The sequence below is a fragment of the Branchiostoma belcheri genome, unplaced genomic scaffold (assembly GCF_001625305.1).
Source record: "Branchiostoma belcheri isolate BF01 breed outbred unplaced genomic scaffold, Haploidv18h27 scaffold99, whole genome shotgun sequence".
Classification (NCBI taxonomy): Eukaryota; Metazoa; Chordata; class Leptocardii; order Amphioxiformes; family Branchiostomatidae; genus Branchiostoma; species Branchiostoma belcheri.
Genome location: NW_017804675.1, coordinates 574,769 through 595,400, shown reverse-complemented (window position 1 = coordinate 595,400; position 20,632 = coordinate 574,769). Strand labels below are relative to the sequence as shown.

The 20,632-nt window shown below is 41.6% G+C and overlaps 2 protein-coding genes across 3 annotated transcripts in view; one reads left to right on the top strand and one right to left on the bottom strand.

Moving 5' to 3' along the window:
- Nucleotides 1-477: 477 nt before the first annotated feature.
- Nucleotides 478-20,632, top strand: part of LOC109462115 (TELO2-interacting protein 1 homolog) — a 44,820-nt gene continuing 24,665 nt past the window's right edge. Inside the window, exons 1-18 of the mRNA XM_019758615.1 lie at nt 478-814; nt 1,468-1,607; nt 1,992-2,067; nt 2,687-2,835; nt 3,252-3,403; nt 3,868-4,044; nt 4,407-4,507; nt 5,173-5,375; nt 6,960-7,142; nt 13,825-13,989; nt 14,500-14,668; nt 16,142-16,474; nt 17,252-17,468; nt 17,835-17,939; nt 18,273-18,518; nt 18,934-19,056; nt 19,519-19,584; nt 19,998-20,113. Of these exons, the coding sequence (XP_019614174.1) occupies nt 624-814; nt 1,468-1,607; nt 1,992-2,067; nt 2,687-2,835; nt 3,252-3,403; nt 3,868-4,044; nt 4,407-4,507; nt 5,173-5,375; nt 6,960-7,142; nt 13,825-13,989; nt 14,500-14,668; nt 16,142-16,474; nt 17,252-17,468; nt 17,835-17,939; nt 18,273-18,518; nt 18,934-19,056; nt 19,519-19,584; nt 19,998-20,113 (2,912 nt within the window). The 5' untranslated portion in view covers nt 478-623. The remainder of the gene's footprint in view (nt 815-1,467; nt 1,608-1,991; nt 2,068-2,686; nt 2,836-3,251; nt 3,404-3,867; nt 4,045-4,406; nt 4,508-5,172; nt 5,376-6,959; nt 7,143-13,824; nt 13,990-14,499; nt 14,669-16,141; nt 16,475-17,251; nt 17,469-17,834; nt 17,940-18,272; nt 18,519-18,933; nt 19,057-19,518; nt 19,585-19,997; nt 20,114-20,632) is intronic.
- Nucleotides 8,336-13,153, bottom strand: LOC109462110 (tetranectin-like). Of its 2 annotated transcripts, none has more exons than XM_019758610.1 (4): nt 12,887-13,153; nt 12,173-12,274; nt 11,878-12,010; nt 8,336-8,903 (listed from the first exon to the last, which is right to left on the bottom strand). In XM_019758610.1, the coding sequence occupies exons 1-4, from the start codon at nt 13,016-13,018 to the stop codon at nt 8,464-8,466; spliced, it is 807 nt and encodes a 268-aa protein (XP_019614169.1). In that variant the 5' UTR covers nt 13,019-13,153; the 3' UTR covers nt 8,336-8,463. The 2 variants fall into 2 exon arrangements, with proteins under 2 accessions (XP_019614169.1, XP_019614168.1); XM_019758609.1 differs by lacking the exon at nt 8,336-8,903 and adding an exon at nt 10,732-11,416.

The following is a 20,632-nucleotide window of genomic DNA, read 5'->3' as shown; positions in this document are numbered from 1 at the left end:
CAAAATCTTGGCTACGGGCATGAAGCATGAAAGCCCGTCTTTAAAAAGAGAAACAATAAAACTTATTGACATTCCTGAGTAAGAACAATTATTTATGAAATGTTGCAGAGCTATAAATCCATACAGGATAAAGCCGTCAGGCAAAAATTAAAGCATTCTTGTAGCAGGGTGCAGGGTGACATCAACAGTGACATCTAGCGACGTTTAGTGGAATAGCATGTCTGAAAGGTTGACCCACTGTTGCATGTTCCGTGGATCAAGAAACTTTCACGAGGTAATAGAATGTCCTTACATGGATTGTTGCATGGATTGATGCCTTGTTACGCCCAAGCTTTATGTTGTCTGAATGCATTTTGGGCTCAGGCCAAAAACGGTTCGGCCAGAAAACGTCACAACTTTCTCCCAACATCTGCTTTGTTTTACAGCGTTTCAACTTTCGCGCCATCTTTCAAACGTGACCTCTGACCTAACCAAGATGGCGTCGATCTGACGATAAAAAACACGTTCGCTCACTTTCTGGTGCGATTTTTGCATTTTCCCGTCCCTTACGACCAACCATAGTCTTCATATGGTTCAAATTACTTAAGATAAACCTAAGGAAGGCTAAAATATCGTCTTAAAGGATGTCGGAGTCTACCAAGGAGGCGTTTCGCCGCCTTAGACCGATCTGCGTGAGACTGACGAAAGAGCAGACGGTTGAGAACGTCTTGGAGTTGAGGAGAAGTCTGGAGGAAACTTCGGAGGAGGACCTTCAGCAGCTCCAGGAGTACGCGCTGTTTCCTCTCAGGATCATGCTCAAACAGAAACAGCGAGCGTGAGTTTTTTTTTTGATAAGCGAAAGAGCGAAAATACAGAAGGTTATGTGTTTAACAGTGGGGGGTTATATATAGGCGCTACCAACTGACCCGGCCGATGGGTCTAGATCTTTTACGTCTTAGCTGATTCAGTAGGAGCGTCAGATTGTAAGCTGGTGCTCGGGGGGTCGTGGGTTCGAACCCCGGCCCAGGACCAGGAGGGTTTTTATCTGTTTCTACTGCTCGCTCCTGTTTCTTACAGTGGTTCCCACACCAGCCCAGGGACCACCATACATACTGGTCCCAGGGTTGCTGATTTTTTCAATCGGGTATAACTTGGGTTGTGGTACATGTATCTTCATGATATTTGGTAGGTAGGATGAGGTTGGGAAAAAGAAGGTCAAGGGGAATTTTGGGTACTCTAGCGATTTTGTAAGGTACTGCAGGTTCAGGAGTACATGCTGTTCCCTCTCAGAAGCAGCGTGCGTGAGTTTTCTACCTATGGGCGAAAATACGCCTGACTTTTTTTTGTGTGTGGCTATGTCACAGTATGTGTGCGTATGTGCTGTCTGCAGCTTGCAGCTCACATTCTGTACTCTCAGAGGTTACAAAATTTTTTGTGCTATATATGCTCATGAGTGCATGTTATGATTCAGTCATTTCTCAAATTAAGGCACGAGAGACTGACCCAGGCAGTGTTGGAGTGTATGACCCACGTGTTCCAACACACCCACGTTCACCACTGGGACATGTTGGAGGACACTTTTACCCAGCTCTGTGTCCTTCTCAGCTCACCCGCCAATAACGGACAAGGTACGGGAAATCTTAAAATATTTGTGGAAATTCATGACACTACAAATCATAATGCATTCGCAATATATAATATTATGTACACTGCATAATTGTTTCAACTGTGAATTTAGGAAAGTGTAAAAACTGTGTGGCAACAACAGACGATAAACTAGATAGTGAGGGTGTGAGTGTGTGTGATTTTTACATCAATATTAAGTCCAAGCTTAAATGAATGAGTTAGTAGCAGTTTACAGTATGTAAGTTGTAAGTTCATGAAGGGTCATGGCATCTTATTTTGTGGTATTATGTTGTGAAAATTGGATTATACTGTGTGTTTATGTGTTGATGTACATGTAGAATGTCTGCCCTACCGGGGTACAAAGTGTATTTAATTTCTATACCCAGTTGCTGATATAAGTGAGGAAGTGAAGCTGGCCGTGGTCACAACACTGAAGAGTCTTCTTTTGGCTGCTGACTCCAGGTTGGTAGCGAATTAGTGGTGTAACATTGCATCTGATGAGCCATCTTAACTCTAACTGCTCCTTGATTCTACCTAGGGAAGAAGCACCTACTGTATTATATGATAACAGGTTCCTTTCTTTAAAAACATGTTTCCAAATGGTTATTCCACCTTCTGACACTTAGTCATACAAGATATGGGACCTTCCGTAAATGCAGTTAATTTACATGGTACTGTAGTCTGTACTTTTGTAAATTGTGGTCATAATAAAATGTTGAACTTTATTCCAACACAAGGATTACACAAATTTTCACCGATTAATGACCAATCACCTTGAATGGTACGTGTAATCCTTGCTTCCTTGCACTCACCGCCACCCTGCTTTCGGTGGCGGACAGGGAGTGGCGCCCCTGCCCATTGAGGACCTGCAGACCACAACGTACACACACAAAACTTCTATAAGCGACCACCCTATCCAATACCCCCACCCCCACCGTGCTGGAGCCCTCAACCGATTGAGGTTAGCATGAAAAGGGAAGAAGAAGAATAAAGTCCAATACATGTATTAACACTACCAACACAGATGAACTTCCATGATAATTTGTAAATTGTGATTTTTTTCTGGATATTTCCCTACCAGCCTCCTGGTGAGTCTGTACTCGGTCCGACGGCTGCCTGTGATTGGCCACGCCGTGTCCGTCCTGCTGTCAGCAGCTGAGCAGGAGAGCGCCAGGAAACTCCGGTTGGAGACCCTGGAGTGTCTGATGGTGCTAGCAGGCTGTCACTCCGGTGAGAGACCTTGGATGAAATGTACCTGTACAGTTTTAGAAATATCCACCTACCGTCTGCATTTTGCAAACATTTTCAATATTGCAGACCTTCAGCTGCAATTTTGCAGATTGGAAAAATCAGGGTAGGCCAGGCTGTCACATGTAAGAACTGTAATTCACTTTATATTCACGGTAGCAACAGTTCACGGTCTGAGAAAAATGGACAAGTCATGTTCTCGGAAATATATATTTTTCACGGTGGCGACAGGTGCAGGAAAAAGAAAGTCCAGGAATTATTTGTTAATTGTAATGATAAGTTCATGGTACAAAAGGGACAGTGAAAACAGTGAACATAACTACAGTACATACAGTACAGTAAAAAATCAGGAATTACAGTAGTGTTTTCATCTTGACAATGTCTTATGTTCTGTGCAGATCCTCCTGACCTTGAAGCAGAACGACCTGACCTTGACCCCAGTCTGCAGAGACAGATTGCCGACAGCTTTGCCTCCTTCTTACCTGGGATCACGATGACCCTCTCTAGGGTCATCATGGGAGATGCCAAACAGGGGCATGCTGTGACTGTGGTAAGTCTGATGGAAGAAACTTTGAAAGATTTTCTCTGTAATCAGATGATTACATATTTTCCCAAACTGTGAAAAAGAGCGAATTGGTTTTGTGTCAAGAAATATTGTTGCATTGTAGTAAAAATCTTGCTTCAAAAAAAGACTTGCACTAGTCTTAATGCAAGCACGTCTACCCCCCAGTTTAGGGGAAAAATGACGTTAAAATTGGATTAAACATGGAGACCTCCATGGATTAAAATATTATAGTATCCAAATCAGAACCTCAGCACAAGGAACTCGCTGTAATTTTTTTCAGTTTTGCTGAACTGATATTGGACAGTGGGAAATGCATTGTTAAATGTTATATTGAAAAATCTATATTACCATTTAAGTCATTGTGCCCAGAAACACAGAAAATAACCCTTGTGATGGTAGAACCTTTATTGTGTGTATCTAATTCAATGTTTTGTCCTCCTCTTCAATAGGCTGCAACAGAAGCATGGTCCAGAATTGTTGCCATGGTGATGAGTGACAGCTCACTGGGTGACAACGAATCACAACAAAGTCTGAAGTCACATGATACGGATGTCAGTGAGAGGCTGAGGTCACTTCAGGTCAGGAGAACAGAGGACTGGTGCAGCAGCACCGTGGAGAAACTCAAGGTCAAGTTCAAACAGCTTTCTTGTTTTACTTTTCAAAATCTGGTAGTCTTGTGTTAGTGTTGCTGACTCAGAATCTGAAGGTCCTGGGTTCGAATCCCTGCATGGCAAGTCCCATTGTTGTGTCTTTTACAGCTACATTTTTGTATTTCCTCACTAGACTCATGTGAAAATGAGTACATTTGTACTTGAATTTAGCTTTGGTTAGGGAAGCATATAGGAACTAAAGTGGAGGTCCTGTGTTTGCCAAGATGAGAGTCAAACCTAAGGAACATAAAAGAACCCACCACACTTATGGAAAAGAGTGGGAATTTATCTAGCACCATTATTTTTGAAATACAACCCGTCCTTTTTCCAAACTTCAGGTGCTGGTAGAGAGAATAGCAGGCGTGGTGACACACCCCAGCTGGAGAGTCAGACTGGCTCTGGTGGAGTTCGCAGAGAGACTTCTCATGAACTGCACTAAGTGAGTCGAGTTTTCTGCAGCAGGGTTTTATAACTCTAGTTCTGGATGGATGTACATGTATACTTAAGTTATGTTTACTGAAGGAAACATATTGTTTTTACTCAGTTTCTTCCTCTTCTTCTTCTCCAAACAGTGACCTCTGACCTGACCAATGACATGATTTGTTGACGTCTGTCACCATGGTGACTGGTGTTGGGTTACGTAATGTTGCAATCTCATGGTCTGCTATACTAGTAGTAGTACATATGTATGACTGTTTTTGAGTAAGAATTAACAGAGCAGACCATGTCCGAAGGTAAACATTGTGCATTTGATTTGCAAAATTTAATGTTACTTCTCTACTTATTAGTTGCTTCTCCCTCCTAGATAGATAAATACAAAAGAGGGCAGATTTGGGGTTTTACATTGTGTCTATTGCTAGTGGTAGACTGTTACATGTGGTGTTCCTGTGTCCCCTGTAGGACCCTTGAGTGTTGCTTACAAAAGAGTGCAGATTTTGGGTTGTGCGTGTGTCTATTGCTAGTGGTAGACTGTTACATGTGGTGTTCCTGTGTCCCCTGCAGGAGCCTTCAGTGTTGCTTACAAATGAAGGCAGATTTGGGATTTTACATGTGTCTATTGCTAGTGGTAGACTGTTACGTGTGGTGTTCCTGTGTCCCCTGCAGGAGCCTTGAGCGCTGCACCTCGCCCCTCCTGCAGGTGTTAGTGAGCCAGGTGGGGGACGACTACCCACAGGTGGCAGACAGGTGCAGGCAGGTGCTTGGCAGGTACTCCGAGGCTCACCTGGGCTCCAGGCCGCTGGTGGAGATACTGGAGGAAAATCTCCACTCTCTAGCCACGTCTCTGCCCAGGCTGATGAGGACAGCTGGTGAGGAGACGTTTTTTGTTGTTTTATCTTCTATATGAATTATATGTTTTTGATATTTTCTTCTTCTCTGAACAATATTTTTTTAAATGTTTACCTAAGCAGAAGGAAAACAAGTTGTTTTTGCTCATTTCTTTTTCTTCTTCTCCAAGCAAATGCATGTAAGGTCAATAGCATGGACCAGATGTCTTGTCACCATGGTAACTGGTACTGCAGCAGACACTGTGGTGTTTGATTACTTTAAGTAGCAAGTTGCAAGGACAGGGCTGGAGGGGCTGGTTGCTACATTGTACTACTGTTACTTCTGAACATAGAAATATGGTTTTGGGTGGCTGAGCTATATAGGTTTGTGTGTCTGTGTGTCCAGGCAGTGTAACTTGATATTTCATTCCCCAGATGATGGTAAGAAGCTGTCAACCTTGACCCTGACCTACGGTTACCTGGAAGTATTGTTTTGGGTGGCTGAGCTGTGGGTTTGTGTGTCTGTGTGTCCTGGCTGAGTATTTTTATATTTCCTTCCCCAGATGATGATGAATTTGACTCTTACCCAAGATTACCTGGAAGTATGGTTTTGGGCGGCTGAGCTGTGGGTTTGTGTGTCTGTGTGTCCAGGTAATGTAACGTGATATTTCATTTTCCAGATGATGGTAAGAAGCTGACAACCCTAACCCATGGTTACCTGGAAGTATTGTTTTGGGTGGCTGAGCTATATAGGTTTGTGTGTCTGTGTGTCCAGGTAGTGTAACTTGATATTTCCTTCCCCAGATGATGGTAAGAAGCTGACGACCTTGACCCTGACCCATGGTTTGCTGGAAGTATGGTTTTGGGTGGCCGAGCTGTGGGTTTGTGTGTCTGTGTGTCCAGGTAATGTAACGTGATATTTCATTTTCCAGATGATGGTAAGAAGCTGACAACCCTAACCCATGGTTACCTGGAAGTATGGTTTTGGGCGGCTGAGCTGTGGGTTTGTGTGTCTGTGTGTCCAGGTAATGTAACGTGATATTTCATTTTCCAGATGATGGTAAGAAGCTGACAACCCTAACCCATGGTTACCTGGAAGTATTGTTTTGGGTGGCTGAGCTGTGGGTTTGTGTGTCTGTGTGTCCAGGTAGTGTAAAGTGATATTTCATTTTCCAGATGATGGTAAGAAGCTGACAACCCTAACCCATGGTTACCTGGAAGTATTGTTTTGGGTGGCTGAGCTGTGGGTTTGTGTGTCTGTGTGTCCAGGTAATGTAACGTGATATTTCATTTTCCAGATGATGGTAAGAAGCTGACGACCTTGACCCTGACCCATGGTTTGCTGGAAGTATGGTTTTGGGTGGCCGAGCTGTGGGTTTGTCTGTGTGTTCAGGCTGAGTATGTTGATACGTCGATGAAGATTAGACATCCAGGTAATAAGATACGCCAAAAAACAGTTCCCCAAGCAACTGGATATGATTTTGGAAACGGTCAGTTTCAGCTAGTATTCTCAGTCACTGACGAAAGCTAGTGGATACTAGCTGAAACGTCTGACCGTTTCCAAAATCATATCCAGTTGAGTAACTGCTTTTTGGCATGAGTATATGTTGATATTTCCTTCCCCAGATGATGGTAAGAAGCTGTCGACCTTGACCCTGACCCATGGTTACCTGAGACTGCTGGGCCCGAGGATGACATCACTGTTGAACTCCGCACCTCACCTGAGGAGACTGTCGCTGGCTCTGGTGCAGGTGTTGGAGCTGGACGTTACCGATGTGAACATAGTGGGGGAACGGACTCCCGGGGCAGGTGAGAATCAATCAATCAATCATTCAATCAATCAATCAATCACTTATTCAATCAATCAATCAATCAATCAATCAATCAATCAATCAATCAATCAATCAAGATACTGTTGGTGGATGTTATATTATCTGATGTTAAGATAGTGGGAGATGAATGAATGAGAAGACTCTCGCTGGCTCTGGTGCAAGTCTTGGAGCTGGACGTTACCGATGTGAACATATTGGGGGAACGGGCAGCCGGGGCAGGTGGGAACCAATCAATCGATCAGTCAGTCAGTCAGTCAATCAATCAATCAATCAGTCGGTCACTCACTCGACCACTCACTGATCACTCACTCGCTCACTCGCATACTCACTCACTCACGCTCACTCACTCTTCACTCACACACTCACTCACTCACTCACTCACACACTCTCACTCACTCACTCACTCATTCACACACACGCACTCACTCACTCACACACTCACTCACACTCACTCACTCACACACTTACTCACACACTCACGCACGCACGCACGCACTCACTCATTCATGCACTCTCTCACTCACTCACTCACTCAATCATTCACTTACTCAATCATTCAATCACTCACTCACTCACATACACATACACATACTCACACATTCACTCAATGACTCATTCACTCAATCATTCAATCACTCACTCAATCACTCACGAAATCATTCACTCACTCAATCAAGAGACTTGGTGGATGTTACAGATGTTAACATAGTGGGAGATGAATGAATGAATGAATGAATGAATGAATGAATGAATGAATGAATGAATGAATGAATGAATGAATGAATGAATGAATGAATGAATGAATGAATGAATGAATGAATGAATGAATGAATGAATGAATGAATGTAGGGACTCTGCTGCACCTTTAGCACTGGTACCAAGTGCCTGTGTTTCTTGCTGCAAATGACTTGCTTCAGTATTTTATAAAGATTCAAATGAGATCACACACTTCGAATATGAGAAAGAAAACTTTTAATCAGGCCAACTTAAAATAGTGTAATGTTACTTACATGTAAATTGTACAGCTTGTGTACACAGCTATTAGACAACAACAGCTTCAATTCACTTCACATTTTACACACACAATGTTGGCTGTCATATTCAGAGCACTAGTCTGTATGTCATGTTTATTAGATATACCTTCTTCATTAACTTCTCATTAGATGTCAGAATCCTGAATCATTACAAAATGTATGTTTACCGAAGGAATGTAAAAAAACAACACAGAAATGTGATCAACCTCAGTCAATCCCTGTACTCGCTGCAGTTTGAATTCATAACCAGTTAGCGAATACTGGCTAGGGGGCAGCAGTGGCCTTCACTTCACAGACGTAATAAAAAGTACTGCTGCAGTCAAAATCAATCCACTCACTGTTATTAACACGTAGTACAGCACAGTTGATAACATGATTATTAGGGTCAGGGCTCCCTTGTACCCAGTTTTCCCAGCCAAGTTTTGTCCCGTCCTCCCACACCCAGGTTCCCCTTGTCACCTCGTCTGTCAGACCAATCCAGACAGAGGGTGAAAAATGAATGCCGTAATTGGCCTTAACCCGTTTGTTCAGAAAGTCGTTTGTTGCCTGGTCCTTGGGCATGACCAGGTGCCCACCGGCAACTTGGCAGTCAGATCTGGCATTGGTGTAGTTCTTTGAGTCGGTAGAAAACTTGTAGCACATGTCATGTTTTTCGCAGAACCGTTCATACCCACTGGGACAGGTTAGGGTCTTGTTACAGCAGGCTGCAGAATGAGTATTATAATTATATTTTGCACTTACATACAATGTAACATACTGTCAGTCAGGTAGAGACATACATTTGTGCAAACGGTATTTATTTATAACATATTCTCATGGGTTGTGAAGGTAGTCATTTATTTAGTAAATCAAACCGTCTAGGCCTAAGGGTACAAAGCCCTGTGCTGTAGATACTACTGTACGTATTAGGTATGCATGTTAGACTCACTCTTTTTGGTGAGGCAGAGATCCAACTTGAGATCCTTGACCTGCTGCTGCACCTCCTCAATCTGCTCCTGCATTTTCTTGTTCTGTTCCAGCAACAGAGTGATGACCATGTCCTGCAGTGTATGCAAAGGGGTGTGTACTTGAAAACTTTGAGATATATTCATTCAGAAAGTTGAATTAAAAATCAGATCAACAGTCCAGTTCCACCTGTTAGTAAGTATTTGATTCAGTTTTTAAATGCCCAGGTGAAGTTCTGCCCTACCATGCATACATGTACATGTATTATGCCTTTTATAGAATAGTAAATAATTGTATTTTACTTGGATAACTGTTACAAAAATAGAAGGTCATAGAACAAATGAAGGAAAGTAATTATCATAGACCTGTTATGAGAAATACACTCTGTTCTCCAACTTTCATCTGAATCTTCAGTCCAGCATATCAGTACTCAGGACACCCTCTCCTGGAGAAACAGACATAATAAACACCAATAGATTTAGAGGACACTAACCCTGCCAGTGTCTGACATGTCCAGTATGTCCAGCTGACTCTGCCAGGTGCCTGTTGCAGGATCCTGATGTAGCCCTGTCTGCTTCAGCAGCTCAGCAATGACAGTGTCCTAGAACATTTATCAAGACAAACTTTATCCCTCTCAGTGTCTGGGCTTAGACCATGAAGTGGGCTTCATGTGCTAGTAATGGTAACTGGGGGGGGGGGGTGTCAGGTGGTCTTGTGTTTAGGCATGATATCGGTAACAAACAAAGAAATCTACCCTGGGTAAGGTATGAGACATTGAGGGGGACTAAGCAATGCTCACAAGGTTTCTCACAACCTCTTTTTGTACCCTACTCAGTAAGTCTCCATGCATGAGCAATTCCAGATTGATGTAAAAGTTGGTAAAAGACTAAAAAAAATAAATACAGGTTTCAGAAAAAAGACAGCTCCTACCTGACTCTTGTCTGCTGTGCCACTCCCTCCTGCGTTGTCCCCAATGTTGACATTTACATTGACAATCTGGCCTGAAGCCTGCAGCAGGGGCATCAGGACAGCCAGCATCACAAGCACTGCTTTCACGTCCATGGTCAAGGGTGAAATATTCTGGAAACAACTGTCCTAACTGCAGCTCTGTTGTGTCGCCACCTTCTTTTATACCAGCGTTGTTGATGTTACCAATGCAGAGCCAACAGTGAAGTCTATGAAGCTTACAATGGTCTGTAACTCAAAGCTACTGGCATTGTTAAACAGGTCAGAGGCCATGTGAGAGGCCAAGGAAACGAAGAAGGCCAACAGCCAGGTCAATTCCATTGGCACATTTGTACTTGCATGAAAGTCTTTTAAGAGAAGTTTGTTTGCTAGAGAAAGATGACGTCATTAAGTTACTTGTATAGATACCATGACATGTACATGTATTTGGTGGTACATCGTACATGTAAGTTTTTGCCAATGGAAGAAACTCAAAAGGATCCTTATTCAACCTTTACTGTACAGATTATATATATAGTGGGTAGCTGTTGGCTAAGGGCCAAAGATACATCATCTCTTCAGTCTATGATATTTGACCATTGGGCAACCATAAAAAAAAAACGATAAAACACTTTTCTCCACCCTTCTTCTTTATTATTCAATGACATCTTTTTTTTAATCAATTACATAGTTTTATGATGTGCATTATAATCCAGATACAAATGTATACCCTCTCAGGAACTCTTCATTAACTTCTCATTAGATGTCAAATTCCTGGCAGAATCCTGAATCATTATGTTTATTTACCAAAGGAAAATCAGAAATTTTATCAGCCGCAATCCCTCTACTCACTGCAGTTCCAGTGCATAACCAGTGAGCGAAAACTAGGGGGCAGCAGTGGCCTTCGCTTCACAGATGTAATTCTGAGCACTACCGCAGCTAACATGAAACCACACGCTGTTAGAACCGAGTACAGCACAGTTGATAACATCATCATTAGAGGTAGGGTCCCCCGTATCCCAGTTGTTCCAGTCAGTGCCCAGTTTTTCTCCGTCCTCCCACACCCAGGTTCCCTTTGTCACCTGGTCTGTCAGACCGATCCAGGCGTCGGACAGTGTGTATCTACCCTTAACCTGTTTGGCCAGGAAGTCGTTTGTTGCCTTGTCTTTAGGCATAGCCAGGAGCCCACCGTCAGCCTGACAGGCGGACTTGGCGTCGGTGTAGTCTTTATAGCCTGTCTTGGTAGAAAACTTGTAGCACATGTCGGGCTTCTCACAGAACCATTCATACCCACTGGGACAGGCTGGTAGGGTCTTGTTGCAGCAGGCTGCAGAATGAAATAGTATGTAAGCCATCCAGAAATACACACTTATGCTATCAAAAACATAAACTCTTGAATGAAGATAACAGTTCTGTAAATCAAAATGGTGTACAAAAACCTTTGCTGAAGATCGCATTCTACAAATGCATAATGATATCATAATAACTAAGTATGTTATTATGACGTGACCCAGACTGGAGAACATCCTGGAGGCTAGGCACCGCATGAACTGTGCCAAGTAGTAAATGGACTGATAGGCTGATATAATTATTCTAATCTATGCTGATACTAGTACATTGTATTTCTTTTTTGTGACATATTGTTTAGGTTTAAATGTGTGTCTTAAGCTTGTTTGTGTGCTAGTGTTGTCTTGTGTGCGTGCTGTGGCCCACGAGTATTGTATTGTTTGCAGTTTCAATAAATCAAATCAAATCAAATCAAGACATGTATACTATTATGTTACTCACTCTTTTTGGTGATGCAGTGATCCAAAGTGAGATCCTTGATCTGTTCCTGCATCTTCTGCATCTGTTGCTGCATCTCCTTGTCTCGCTCCTGCATCACCTTGTTCTGTTCCAGCAACAGAGTGATGAGCATGTTCTGTAATTGGATGTGAAGGGACGTACATGTTAATAAATAATCGACAAACCACTAGTAATGGAAAGACAAAAACATCTTCTCGGATGACCATTGTCAATCGATGATGACGATTGGAAAATGGACCCAATAAAAAAAGACCCGGTAGGCAACTAATAAACTAACCTGCCCAGTATCTGTCATATCCAGTAGCTGTGTTTCCAGCTGACTGGTGTCTGGGAATAGCTCTGCACCCTGCTTCAGCAGCTCGGCAACCTTGTCAGCATCCTAGAATAAAGATGAAGGAATACTTTACTAGTAGGTTTACAACCAAAACCTCAGACTTTGTTATAAGATTCCCACTCACTGTCTGGGCTCAGACCAAGACAGGAATAATTGGTGTCTAATCTACATGTAATTCTGTAATTTTTGTTTTTATTAATTACTAAGGCCACAGCAAGTAAATTTTATGGATGACATCCTCCCCAGACTCCAAATCTAATGCGAGCGGGCGAAAAAAAACAAGGCGGGCTGAAAAAAACAAGGTTCCTACAGTTTAAAATTTTGACTCAATCAGTGTACAAATGGTTTTGATTCAGTGGGAACATCACATATACACAGCTAGCATCACATATCACTGCATCAAAGTAAGAAACAAACATTAAATCAGAGTCTTTTCTTGTCGCGCGCGGATGTCATCCATAAAAATTACTTGTTGTGGCCTAACAGTACAGTATAATATCATGCTCAGGGTTTTCATGGTCCCTTTTGTACCGGAAACTTCTCAGACTGAAATCTAAATGCACTCAAGGTTTGTAACAAGCCATACTGTCCTTATACCCTTATAATTACTGACAAAGAAAGAAATGTACTACATTTGTGTTGATAGGCAGCTCCTACCTGACTCTTGTCTGCTGTGCCCCTCCCTCCTGTGCTGCCCCCAATGTTGAGGTTGATGTTGACCGTCTGGCCTGAAGCCTGCAGCAGGGGCATCAGGACAGCCAGCATCACAAGCACTGCTCTCACGTCCATGGTTAGCTCTTGTGGTCACAGCGATCTGGAAACAACTGTCTCAACTGCAGCTCTGACGCACCAGCAAATGCCACCTTCTTTTATACCTGAGTGTTGTTGATGTTACCAACGCAGAGCCAATAGTGAAGTCTAAAACAGCCGTAAAACTATTATTCTGAAACTCAAGACTACCGGCATTGTCAAACAGTTCACAGCCCTTTGTAGAGGGTGAGGAAATGGAGAAGGCCAACAGCCAGCCTTATAAAAGAATTTGAAAGTCAAGTTTGCAAGTCAAGTGTGAAAGTCAACACATTGTAATCTAATCTAATAATCTAAACCTACTCAGAGGTACAGTTTGATTGTACGTTAAACAAACTAATTCTCATTGAGTCACTAATGGCCTAAGGTTAACTTTCCAATGATACATTGTATTTTGTGGTAAGTACACAGTCATGTCTTTGCCAGTGGAAAAAAAACTCAAAACTGTGCACTCACTGTTACAGTGTGTTGCCGTTGGTTGAGGGCCAAGGGTACATGTATATATATCTCATCTCATTTAGCCCTTATTTCAAGTATTCGACCTTTGAAAATCTGAGAACCTTTTTCTCCACCCTTCTTGTTCTTTGTTCTTGTTGATATTTTACTTCATTTATTATATTTTCCCAAACTTCTCTATCTTCCTCCCTGGGCATGAACTTAAATGGTGTAGAATACCCAGTAGGTCTAAAAGAGCCCATTTATACATACCCTGGCCATGTGAACCTCTACCTGTACAATAAATAAAAGTGAAAACAATGCCACATGTGTTTCTTGCGTCCCTACCTCAGGTTTTCCAGGCGTTACTGTGAGCAGCACCACGTCAGCTGTACCGTTAGACTGTCCCCCCGCCGGTCAGTACGTCCTGACAAACAGGACAAAACGCTTCCAACACTTCCAGGATCCTCGTATTTACCAACTACTGAGCCAGATCTGCCAACTACTCGGGTACTATGGTAAGTTTTGACGAATATTTTTAAACAATTATACACAAGCACAACAAAATGTTCTGGGGTATTATGGTAAGGTTGTGGTGTAGATCACTGAAACTATCATTGTTATGGGTGAGTCCACAGGGTATAGGTGATTAAGAGCTGAAGAATAGAATTACTGTCACCTAAAGAAAAAAGGAACTTCAATTACACAACTTGTGATTTTCTAGTTTTTATTGCAAGCATCAATGATAAAATATTAATGCCTGAGATTTCAAATTTGGATTGAAAGTGTTGACGGATTTGAAATCTAGCATAGTATCAAAATCAAAGACATAAGAATTTTTAAAATTGCACCCATGTGATGTGTGTAGTATGTTTAGTTCCTCACAGTTAATGTTATGGCTACTCCACACTTTTACTTAATAATAATATACACATCTGTAGTAACATTACAGATATTTCCAAGAGTTACTTTGCTGATTGACACTAAGGGTTTACTCCATGCACATTTTGTGTTTTGTTATACAGTAGGTGATCTTTCTCTGCTTGTGGACCATTTCCTGGACCTGTGCCAGCAGTCGTCCCTGCACAGAAAACAGGCAGTTCTCATTCTCAGCCAGATTCTGCTGGGCTCCACTGGAACTGAGATCCCAGAGGTACCAGCCAGGCCACCCAGTGAGGAAACAACAGACATTATATGGTACTATGTCCATATTGTTGATCAAAGTGTTCAAAGCATGCATTGAAACAATTCTTTTGTATGGGTCAGAATCATGGGTTATCAGTATGTCACGCTCTAGAAAACTAAATGGAACCTACACAAAGATGCTGCGAGTAGTTTTCAATACACCATGGTGGAAACATACTACTAATGAGCAGTTATATGGGTCATTACCAAATGCCACTACTGTAACAGTAGTTAAACGTCGACGACTGAGCTTGGCCGGTCATGTTTTACGTAGTAAAGAACCAGCCAGTAGGCTTCTACTTTGGAGCCCTGAAGCGAGGAGAAGAGTTGGACGCCCAAATATGACACTTAAGAAACTTATAGAAACTGAAACAGGCTTGGAGGGCCTGGAACTTATTTCAGCAATGAATGACAAGCAGTTCTGGAGATCAAACTTGTCCGCTCCACCTCTTCGGAGGGTGACTGATGATGATGATGATGATGATGTCTATATTCACGTAGTAGCTGGCTACATTACATCGAACAATATGTGACACCTAACTAGAGCTGTGTACCGGTACGCAGTACCGATACTGTACCGGAAAAATTGATTAGGTACAGGTCCAAAATACCTAATCCCTCAGTACCGGTACTGTACCTAAACAATTTCACACTAATTTTATGCCTATTTGTGACCTCAAATGTGTAAATAGCTGGTCCACAATGGGTCCCTGTGTAAGGACAGTGTGTTCATGAAAACAAAAACAACTTAGTTTTGCCTATATTTTATCTGAGCATTCGCCATAAACAAAGAATAAACCTTAACTATCAAGTTTATTTATGTTTTTTTTTTGTTATTGAAGGAGTTCAGAAGAGCATATAAATTGGTCGAATTGTTCAGGTACAGGTTCAGGTCCGGACCTGTACCTAAACCTGTGTACCTGTACCTGTACCTGTACCTAAAATTTGTTTAGGTACACAGCTCTACACCTAACCCTTGAACATCTAACTCTAAACATTCTTTAAAATTAAAGCTATATAATTATAAAGAATTAACACTTTTGATCCAACACAAAGGGTTCTATGATCTTACCTAGAGCTTTCGACCAGTTCCTCTGATCTTTGACAATAGAATGGAATGACCCAGTGAGGCTCTAGGTAAGATCATAGAACCCTTTGTGTTGGATCAAAAGTGTTAATTCTTTATATGTAGTTACCAACACAGATGGATTCTTTAAAGCTATCTAGTGACAATGCCCCTACTGTACTTGGTGCCAGCAAGTTCCACTCTGCATTAGTTATAGGGAAGAATGAGTATCTAATAGTATGTATAATTGCTTTTAATTTTCAAATCAGTGTTTATTTCATGCAAATATATTCTGTTGTTGAACTCCTTTTTACAAGTTTAAGCATACAACATTAACTGCCCTTGGTTTTGTAATAATTTATATGTTGAATCTTTTTAATCTTTTTAATCTTATGTTCGAAGTTATTTTCTTTTTACAGTTCACTACTGGAGGAATACATCTCTCCCAAAAATTGGCATCTTCCAACTTCCAGCCAATCAGAATACATAGATTCTTCTAACACTACTCCTGATTGGTCCAGTGGTGCAACATTGCCATTGAAGGACACTTCTGATTGGTTGATGCCAAGATCATCTCCAAGGGGACAGCAAATTTCCTATAAGACCCTGAACAGCAACGTTCTTCTTATATGCCTGCAACTTGAAGGAATTGGTGTTTTCTCGAAGGTGCTTGGGGAAGACTTTAAGGTGTTCCTTATCCAGAGTCTTTACCCTGTTCTGGAGAAACTTGGAGACGACTCGGCAATCATCAGGTCAGTACCAGGGTTTCTCCTTGTTTCTGGCAGGAATGCCTTCACTTAATCCTGATGGATAAGGCCATGTTGATTTGATTATATGGATGACATCCTCCGGGAGCCCCAAAACTGATGCGCGCGTGCGAATAAAAAAAAAGTTGTGCAAAAAAAAAACGTTCTTTTCATTATGAAATCTACGTGGTCATGAGGGTTGAGCAAATGGCACAGAATATGGTTTGGCGAATAATCTAGTCTTCAAGTTCATTTCTTTACAATTTCGTCTTTTTTCGTTTGATTTTGGCATCTACGACATTGGTATGGTTTTTATTAATTTTTTTGTAACTTATGGTATATTTTTGCTCATTTTGCAACTGTTTTGTACGATTTACAGTATGGATGAAAACTTTCTTTTTTTTTTGGGAAACGGCCGAAAATTCATGCGCGCGCGGATGTCATCCATATAATGAAATCAACATGGCCTAAATGAATGAAATTGAGATGTAAAGTTATACTATATATAATAGAGAGACATATCATGCATTAACCTGGTTAATAATATAAAGTTAAAGAAAGAGAAATAATATTATTATTAACCTAAGTTTAGTGCACCAGCAAAGTTTGCCCCTCAAAATGCAGGAAATAGTGATTCAGAGCAGGGATTGTCTGGCTCAACATGATGTAACATGGAACAAAATTGAGATGACGGAAAAGAAGTAAGTCTATATTATGTATATGTTTCTGCAGTTCTAAAAGATTACATTTGTACATGCTAACTCTCTCTGGCTATGTTCCCAGTGAGACAGCCCATGCCACCCTTGTGTCCGTGTGTGTGAGCTGTGGGTACGGCTCAGTGGCTCGGCTTATTGCAGAGAACGCAGACTACCTGGTGAACGACATTTCCCTCAGCCTCAGGCACTTCAGCCTCCACCCCCGGGCACCGCACGTACTCAGGGTCATGCTGCAGCACAGCGACAAAGATATCCTTCCTCTGGTTCAAGACGCCATAGAAGAGGTGAGGTTGTTTTATTTTTTATTTCATTTTATTTTATTTTATGAAGATTTACCACATACCACAAGGATTGACATAACAGGTGACTATCATCTCTTCAAGATGCTTAACGTTGTTTCTCAGTCTTGTGTCCTTCAGCATAGCACACCAACTTTGCAGGCACGCGGTGCAGTGGCAGCTGGCACACCGAACAACTTGTTACAACTTGTTTTCTAGTGATGATGACCCCAGTGTACTCTGTGGCAGCAAGTTCCACTCTACAATCATAGTTATAGGGAAATTAAGACATTTTTGACCTCCTCAATCATTGGTTGATAACTCTGGTACTTGAAGGCATGACAGTTCAGGGACTACCATGTATCTTCACAGATCCTGCTAGCGTTGGACCAGCACTACGAAAGCAGATCCGTCAGCTTCCTGAGAGTTCTCAAGTCTCTGGTAGGAGCCATCAACCGGTGGTTTCCAGTAAACAAGGTTTGCATTTTCATCACATCTTGAATGCTCCGTCTTTCCCTGCAATGACATGTACAATGCAGGAACCAAGGAAACGGAGACAGTTTTCACTATGAATCTGAATCAATGCGTGAAGAAAGGAGTCTAAATCTCTCCTGCTATAAAATTGCAACATGATGTAGCCCAACACTAGTTACCATGGTGACAGACGTCTGGTTCAGGTCATTGACCTTATTGGTTTGGAGAAGAAGAGGAGGAAACAGAGCAAAAACAAATTGTTTTCCTTCGGTAAACATAATGAATGAATGAATGGATGAATGAATCAATTCTAACCCCAGAAACCTCATTTTGCAGAGTGAAGAACAAACCCAGAGACCTTCTAAGACCAGTTGGGACGTGGAGGGACCTCAGTCCATAAGAGACTTCCTGGTCGAGTATCACCGGACAAAACAGCTCGCACACGGTCTCCTTGGTGATGATGACATCACGGATGTGGAGCATGATGGGAAAGAGCGCACAGAGGATTCTGGGAATGAAGAAGCCATGGAGGAACCTGACAAGAAGCCGGAAGTTCCTGTGCATGTTAAGAACGTTCTTGAGGTAGGGTTTGTTTGTTTATTTGTTTGAGATAATGCTTACCTTCGGACATGGTCTGCTCTGTTAATTCTTACTCAAACACATTCACATACATGTACTACTAGTATATGGTGACAGGAGCAGAGCAGACCATGAAATTGCAACATTATGTAACCCAACACCAGTTACCGTGGTGAGAGACATCAACAAATCAGGTCATTGGCCAGGTCAGAGGTCAGTGTTTGGAACGGAAGAAGAAGAAACTGAGTAAAAACAATATGTTTTCCTTCGGTAAACATAAAAATAGCAAACATGCTACATCATACTACCAAATGAAAATAAGTGTAACCTTAACATATACGCAAAACCAACTTGAAGGTATTTGCATATTCGTGACTTGACAAATGCACCCCTGTAATGCTACTATATATTCCTGCAGGTGCTGGACAGGTGCAGGCACCTGATGTCCTCAGGTGACCCCTGGGTGAGACTGCAGGTGTTGGACCTCACCTGTGAGGGGCTGGTGGCTCTACAGGACAGTCAGGACCAGCTGCTACCTCAGGTGGGCAAAATTACACCTGTGCTTTATCCAGGACCAATGCTTTACACCTGGAAAGTACCGTAATTCACTTCATGTTCATGGTAGTAAAATTGCACGGTCTGAGAAAAATGTTGGTGTTCACGGAACTTCATTGTACAGAAGTGACAGGTATGAAAAAAGAAGGTTGCCGAATCATTTGTGAACGGTAATGATCAGTTTGTGGTATAGAAGTGACTGTGAAAACTGTGAAGTCAACATAAAAGTATGGTGAAAAATCAGGAATTACTTACTAACAGTACTTAAAATTTGCTTCACTTCATGTTAGATGGCTACCTGTTACAGCTGTGGCAACTGTTTAGAACACCTGTCTAGAACACCTGTTTAGAGTGCGAGTCCTGTTGAGATTAGAACACCTGTTTATCACACCTGTTGGAATACAACACTTTGCTACACTAACCATTACATCAACGTTACTTGTTCCAGGTGCACCAGCTTTGGAAGCCCTTCGTACACCGAATGGAGGACTCTGAACCCCTGGTCATACTCAAAGTTAGTGTTTTTTGCACATTTTGTAAATTTTCCCACATTTATAACTGCTCAACTCCAGTCTTTGTCAAGGAATGGCATGTGCTTCTTCTTGCACCCAAATTTGGAGCTGTGCACCCAATTTTTTTCATTGCAAAGATATTAAATGTATAGTAATGTAGCATATTCAACATCTACATGTAAGTGTCAGACAAATAGTAAAATCATTGTTATAGAAAGTAGTTATCATCTTTATATGGTGCACCCCAAAAAATTTGTGTGCACCTATTTCCAAAAACGAATTTTGACTAAATGAGCATTTACGTTAGTGTATTTATTATATAATATTATGTGAATTACATGTAAGCTAAGAGTTTTAAGTTGAAAAAAAAAATCACTGAAATTCATATGATATAATTCTGTTATTGCCTCTCCAGGCCTTTGAGACCCTGTGCATCATGGGAAAAGTGTGTGGTGACTTCATCAGAAAGCGTGTACTCAAGGAGGTGTGGCCCAAGGTCACGACCTTTCTCACAAACCAGGCCAAAATCAGGTACAAAATTTCTTAATTTTTTCTTTATTATTTTCTTTGGATTTTCCATAACAAGATGGACAGGGAGACAAAATGAGTGAATGATCACCTCTTCACGTTGTCTTCTTCAAAACTTAAATCTCATTTTCAACCTGTTAAGGAGTCTGTCTTTTTTGCAATCTTACTGTGACAGTCACTATCTTCAAGTTCACTTGGTATTTTAAGCCATTGCAGCTTTCTTACTTACAATTTACATGAAATAATATTTAAGTTAAATTCAATTGCAAACTTAAAACACTGCGAAAACGTCCATGTTTAGTCCAGAGTTTCTTTCTTGGAGATCTGTGATATTTCACCCGTCCTGACCTTATTTTAGTTTACTCCATGAAATAATTCACAAAGTTGTACACACAGTTAAACCCATTTGAACAGATTATGATCTTTTTTATTTGCATAACCCAAATCCATCTCACTAAATGTTTTAAAACATTTGTAACGGCAGAGTGCTCGACTTGGAACCAAGAGGTCCTGGGTTTGAGT

Coding starts and splice junctions, on each gene's coding strand:
- LOC109462110 (XM_019758609.1), bottom strand. CDS start 13,018: ATGGACGTGAGAGCAGTGCTTGTGATGCTGGCTGTCCTGATGCCCCTG. Junction 12,011..12,172: donor ATATGACAGATACTGGGCAG/GTTAGTTTATTA, acceptor ATCCAATTACAG/AACATGCTCATCACTCTGTT. Junction 11,417..11,877: donor TCACTGCATCACCAAAAAGA/GTGAGTAACATA, acceptor TTCATTCTGCAG/CCTGCTGCAACAAGACCCTA.